General features: G+C 37.5%; 1 protein-coding gene across 1 annotated transcript; it reads right to left on the bottom strand.

Moving 5' to 3' along the window:
- Nucleotides 1-282: 282 nt before the first annotated feature.
- On the bottom strand, nt 283-5,699 carry CFAP161 (cilia and flagella associated protein 161). Its single transcript, XM_035554580.2, has 7 exons — nt 5,596-5,699; nt 5,351-5,440; nt 4,942-5,177; nt 3,628-3,712; nt 2,743-2,901; nt 1,574-1,647; nt 283-623 (listed from the first exon to the last, which is right to left on the bottom strand). The coding sequence occupies exons 1-7, from the start codon at nt 5,656-5,658 to the stop codon at nt 467-469; spliced, it is 864 nt and encodes a 287-aa protein (XP_035410473.1). The 5' UTR covers nt 5,659-5,699; the 3' UTR covers nt 283-466.
- Between the last annotated feature and the right edge of the window lie 254 nt (nt 5,700-5,953).

Raw genomic sequence — 5,953 nt, forward strand, 5'->3', positions numbered from 1 at the left:
TGTCAAAGTGTCCCATGATAGCTTCCATGAGTTTGGTTTTTAGTGTTTTGGAAACTGTACGCTCATTCTTTTCAAAAGGGTGACACTGGTTTGGTTTTGGAAGCATTGGTTAAATACACTCTAAAGGCCATTAATTTTGTGCAAATATACTTGATTTACTGTGTTTTGACTTCTTTTGCCATCAGTGAATGTGAAAGTACGAAAATGAACCCTTGTTGATTCCCAAATTTTTGATGTTGTGCATTGTTCATCAAACTTTATTAGTCAATTTTTGCCATCCACATAACCCCGATGAGTTAATGAGATTACGTAAAATTATTAATGGTAGACTTTCATTTCTGTTTTTAATTAAACATCTCTAATATTAAAATCTGAGCAGAAAAAATAAGAATCAGAATCTCATCAATCTTTGTCATTTGTAATCTGGGATTTTTATATTCTCTGTCTCTTGACAAAACTCTTTCTTTCAGATTCCCCCTGGCTGAGGGTTGGGTCTATCAATCATAGTACCATCGTCACTGGGATTTGCTGTAACTATTACCCAGTAATTCTTATCTTCTTCAACTCTATGGGAGTCCAGGTAAGTGTGACAAATTACTTCATACTCCCTTCCAAAATAAGACCTGCAAAGTCAAAGAAAAGGGTGTGGGCATAGAATGAATATATACACATTCGGCAAGTCTGAATTAGCTGTAAGACATTCAACGTTTTCTCATGTTTTTCTTGGTTTATTCAGAAATATTAGCATGCACTTTCAAAGATTGGACACTTAATAGAAACACAACTATATATCACTTTGTTAGTCACTAATAACCTATGAATTTGAAATCAAAGGGAAATGCCACCTTTCTAGTCTCAGAGCTAAATCAGCCCCAACAGTATACAGCACTGATACCCTGACTGAGTACGTGGAAGCAGGTTAGGTTCTCTGTAGCCTTTTATATCACCATTCTTTCTGACTGAAGATGAATCCGGCTACTTAATCATTTCAGTCTCAGCCTTTCAGACCTTGTTTCATACTCAAAAAACTGAAACAAATCCTCAGTCAATTTTTTTCCTCAATTTAATGAGAAACAATTTTTATACTCCTTAGCAACGTTTAACCAATATTAATTCAATACATGCATATGAACTTGAATTGTTGGTCTAACTTTCATTTGTTGTGAGTCATATGGATATATAAGAAATATAGAATTTTATGCAGTGTGTAGTTATTTTCTGTTACTCCTTACACTTCTTGGCATACCATTTTTTCTTAGAAAAAAATAAATTTAATTGCTCAAGATATTGAAAGGAAGAAACACCAAGACACTAAGGAAGGCTAGAAGCATGATGTGATATGAAATTAAAGGAAAAACAAATATGAGTAAGACAGCTGATTGTCTACAGGATCACAGTAGCACACATTACAGCCAAGAAATAAAACTGGGGAAAAGGAGAACATGCATTCTGCATTCTTTTCCGTTTCCTCGGTGTGTTCCTAAAGCAACTATATTGCTTCTTACAGTAATTCTTGATGTACTGAGCTGGTGTATCATAATGCATATTGCAGCCAGTTATAAATTATTCTTACCTTGTCCAAAAGTTTCTTGGAACGGCTAAGCTCCGATTAGTATGGCAATGAGTAATAATCACTTTAGAGTTTGCCTGGAAAAATAACAAAAACAAACAAAAACAAAAGAGGAATAGATACTTTTAGACTGATTTTAATAACTCTTATTCAAATTAAATGATTTACTTTACTGCTTAATGCAAGTCTGCATGGCTGTGTATCATGCTGTAGATTGCTAGTGAGGTATTTTAAGCCATCCGTTCTCAACAAAACTGTCTTAACAGTTCAGACTAGCCAAACACTTAGCCCCCAGGTCAGACACATTCTTCTGTCCAATACATTCCACTCCACTCCCTTGTGTTGGGCACTTTAATAATAATAAAAAAATAATAATAAATAATGGAGAGTTATGCCAGTAATCAGGGTAATACTGCTTACAGTGGATATTTGCCAGACGAGAGATCCAGGTGTTTAGGGGATACAGCCTAGATCTGGACCCTTATATTTTACCTTTTTTTTTTTTTTTGGTAAAACAGAATCTTTAGTCACCCTCATTTACCACCGCTGTGAAAGAATGTTGTCTTTGACAATTACGTAACTCTGACTGTGTTTATTAGTGAGCTGATTCATGTAAATGAGTCACAAATCAAGGCTGTAGTGGAATTGTTGTATTTGTGATACTTTGCTATACACCCAGCACTTTGGGAAGCCAAGAAGTTATGTGGAACAGGAAAATACTGTATCTGCTTAATGTATTTACAACAACAACAAAAAATTTGGAAAAGCATCCACTTTTCCAGATGCCTTGCCGTTTGTTGTTGTTGCTTTTTAAATTTAACGTTCTTAAACAATCAAAGCTTCCAATATTGGAAATGGAATTTAGTGCTCAGAAGTCCTGAAATGCAGATTCCAAATACTGCATCCTCCAAACACGTCAGTGCCCACCTTTGACAATTTTTGAAAAACTGAGCAAGTCAACCTCAAATGAGCACCAGATTCCCTGGTTTAAAAACAAACAAACAAACAAATTTCCTTCTTCTCTTTCTTAAAATTACAGTTTAGAGTTTACATATGCAAAATGAATTAATAAAATGGATGCAATTTTCTTTTAAATAGCCGATCTACTCTTTCAATTAAATACTCAAGGTTTTTTTTTTTTTTTTTTTTTTTTTACATTTTTAATTTCTTACAGGAACTGGAGATCCTTCATATTCAAGACGCAGCTGTGGATCCAAGAAGGTAGCTTGCCAGCAAGTCAAATAAGAAAGCTCATCTGTCAAAAATACTTGCTGAAGGTGAGATTTTTTAGCAAATCTGATGAATGATTTATGGTCACTTGCTAGATATAACTGTAAACAAAAATACATATTAATGACAATATAAATATAAAATGAAAATATATGTAATTCAAAAAAAATCAGCACAAAAAATCTCTTTGCTTCTGAACAATGTCTGCCAAATTAAAGCTACACGATTAAAACCCACAAAATTGTCTACAGTGTTGATAAACTCATAAAGTAGCCATGCTATACTTAAACCAGTGAATATTAACTTAAAATTGAATTTACATTCCAAAGACTTTTTCTGAATCAAGTGATAGCTGAGAGGGAAAATTTTCTTGTAGTTGTGGTGATTTATTCTGAGTACAAATATAACATGAAATGTCTATTTTGCCTTTAACTTGTAAAGGAAGACAATGTTAACATTTAATAGAAATCTGCCTCTGAATGATAGAATAGTATGTTACTTCATATACAGACTATAGCTTTCTCTTCGCAAGAAATGAAACCAAATGAAATCTTTTCATTTTGGACTTTAAAAAAAAAAAACAGAACTCCTTTATCTATCATTCTGGCTCAGTCCCCTTGGACTGACTGCACACCTGAGCTCAGACAAGTTGCATGAACTTTCTAATTAAGTATTGTTTGTCTTGATCTGTGTATGGTTCTTAATCTGTTCTGTAAACTAAGATGTTGAACCACTATACAGCTTGGTGCATGTATATACATATACGGTAACTAAATGCATAATAGCAGTATATGCTGTCACTGTCATTTGCAACTTTATTCCCTTACCATTGGATCAGAAAACCCTCCTGTTGTCCCAAGACCAAACTTTTGCCCAAATCTAATGGGTTCACCCACTGAACTTCCATCAACACTGTAAAAATTGTAAAAAGAACGAAGAGAAATTCAAATATATCAGCTTTACTATTAGTTTTTGGTGTTTTAAGTCTATGTGTTAACTGAAAAGATATATCATAAATTACTTACTGGTTAAAATATTTAACAGAATAGAAATTCAGACTTCATTGATTACTTTTTATGATGCATTCATTAACACACAGGGTGGAAAGATAATATCCAGCGAAAATTAATGGTAATTAAGCACTGAGGCCCCCTCCCAAATATACTTAATACAAGCATCTGAAAAATCACACTTAAAGCAGAACAGTGTTTGTCTGTAACTTAACATCTGTTGCTAATTATACACATAATTGATATTTAGTAATTGGGTTTATTACATCAATGTACATGCTGGTATATCTGTATTTTCAAAATGATTTCTGTATCTTACATTAAAGAATCACTAAATTAAGTGCTAGGCTGTTCTAAGTATATTTAGAGTAGAAACTTCTGCAGCTGATGAACTTTGTAGTTAGCTAATGAGGGATCTGAAAGCATGCAGTGCCAATGACTAGCATCAGACAGCTGCTGAGCAAAAGTACTTTGGTTGCATTTCTAGAAGGCCTAAATTGGGATCTTGGCATCAAAATTCTTTATTATGTCTAACTGAAAGTGTTTTGCTCAATCAGCATTATATAGACTAGTTTGTACTCTTACACAATGTTATTTTTCTTAAACAGATGCGCTCAGGCAGAGCCTTCCACTGTTGAGCAGGGGCCTGTTCTATTTTTTCTCCTGCAAGCAGCTGGAATCAAGCATGTCTGTGAGAGTGAGTATTCTGTTTGACTGAGGGTTTTTTTTAGGACAACAGGAGCAGCAGTCCACTTTATAGACAGCAAAAGCACTGACACAAATTTCCACTTCAGAGACTTTATTTGCAGGACAATGAATTATTTGGACGTGTTTTGTATTCTACAGCTGAAATACGACCACATTAAAAACAGCTGCAGAGTTTACCAAATGACACAGTGAACTTCATTCCGTTTTCACACCAGTTCTATGCTGACTTGAACTTCCTTGGCATCATTCACAGTAATATGCACAGCAGAAGCAAGCTTAATGCATGACCCAAGTTAGAGTCTTTCTTAAATATATTTCACTCAAGTTCTTTTGTATTTTAGCAAAATTCATTGAGTATTTCTCAAAGTAAGATATTGAAAGCTAACGGAATAATTGAAAACAACATAGAATAAAGTACCAAACCTTAAAAGACAAAATGTGTTTCGACCCACGGGGTCCATGGTTTTGACGGCACTAACTCCACAAGGGGCTTGCAGTGACACAGCCGAATATATGGATATTTCCTCCAGATTAATTGCCAGTGTTAGGTTGCCGCACGCTCCAGTGTAACTGTCCACTGAGGATTTGTTGTCGGGGCTCAAAAGCATCACAGTGTCTCCAAAGCAAATAAATCCATCCTTAGACACTGACAGCTTTATCTAAATCAAAATACACATGATTTTATACAAATTATCTGAACTTAGTATCAGCAGTATTTTAACCTATGAAACGCTAACCCCTAGCATTCTTCATCCGTAAAGCACACTAATAAGCGGCTATGTCGTTCTACGTGGAGTCACAGAGAACTGACAAAACCTCCTTTAAAAATTACCTTCTTTAAAAGATTCTCTTCAAGTCTGCTTATTTTCTGCATTAAAAGTTCCCCTCGGTCTCTTTTACGTATAAAATCCCTCACGCGGTCCTGTTTGCAAAGGAGGGAAGGGGCAAACGTTACCCAGCGCAAACAACCTGAGGTTTAGCGAGAATTGGGGGGGGGGGGAACACTGTCAGGCGAAGAGGCAGGCAGGCTCCGGGGGAGCAGGGGCGGGGGAGAGAAGGGCCCAGCTCCGCGGTTACCTCCTCCAGGAACGCCGCCTCGTTCCAGTTGCCCACCAGCACCCCGGGGCTGTAGGCGGCCATGGCGGCCCGGGCCGCGCCGCGTCCACCGTCGCCATGGCGACCGCGCCAGCTGGCGATTGGGCGCTGCCTTGGCAGAGGCCGCCAGTGAGCGGAGAGGTCGTGAGGGGAGGGGGCGGGCTCTTCTTTCCCGCCGGGGCAGGGCGTTACCCGGGCGGCGCTGACGAGAAAGAGCGCTGTGAGAAACGGTGTGAGGAGGTCGCCGCAGACTGTGGCACTCCGTGGCCGTTCCCAGCGTGGGGCAGTTGGGGAGCAAGCCCCTTGAATTCGCTCCTACTTAAGGAGTGACTGCCAGACC

This window comes from Cygnus atratus, chromosome 11 (genome assembly GCF_013377495.2).
Source record: "Cygnus atratus isolate AKBS03 ecotype Queensland, Australia chromosome 11, CAtr_DNAZoo_HiC_assembly, whole genome shotgun sequence".
Taxonomy (NCBI): Eukaryota; Metazoa; Chordata; class Aves; order Anseriformes; family Anatidae; genus Cygnus; species Cygnus atratus.

Coding starts and splice junctions, on each gene's coding strand:
- CFAP161 (XM_035554580.2), bottom strand. CDS start 5,658: ATGGCCGCCTACAGCCCCGGGGTGCTGGTGGGCAACTGGAACGAGGCG. Junction 5,178..5,350: donor AAGAGAATCTTTTAAAGAAG/GTAATTTTTAAA, acceptor ATTTTGATTTAG/ATAAAGCTGTCAGTGTCTAA. Junction 3,713..4,941: donor AACACATTTTGTCTTTTAAG/GTTTGGTACTTT, acceptor CAATTTTTACAG/TGTTGATGGAAGTTCAGTGG.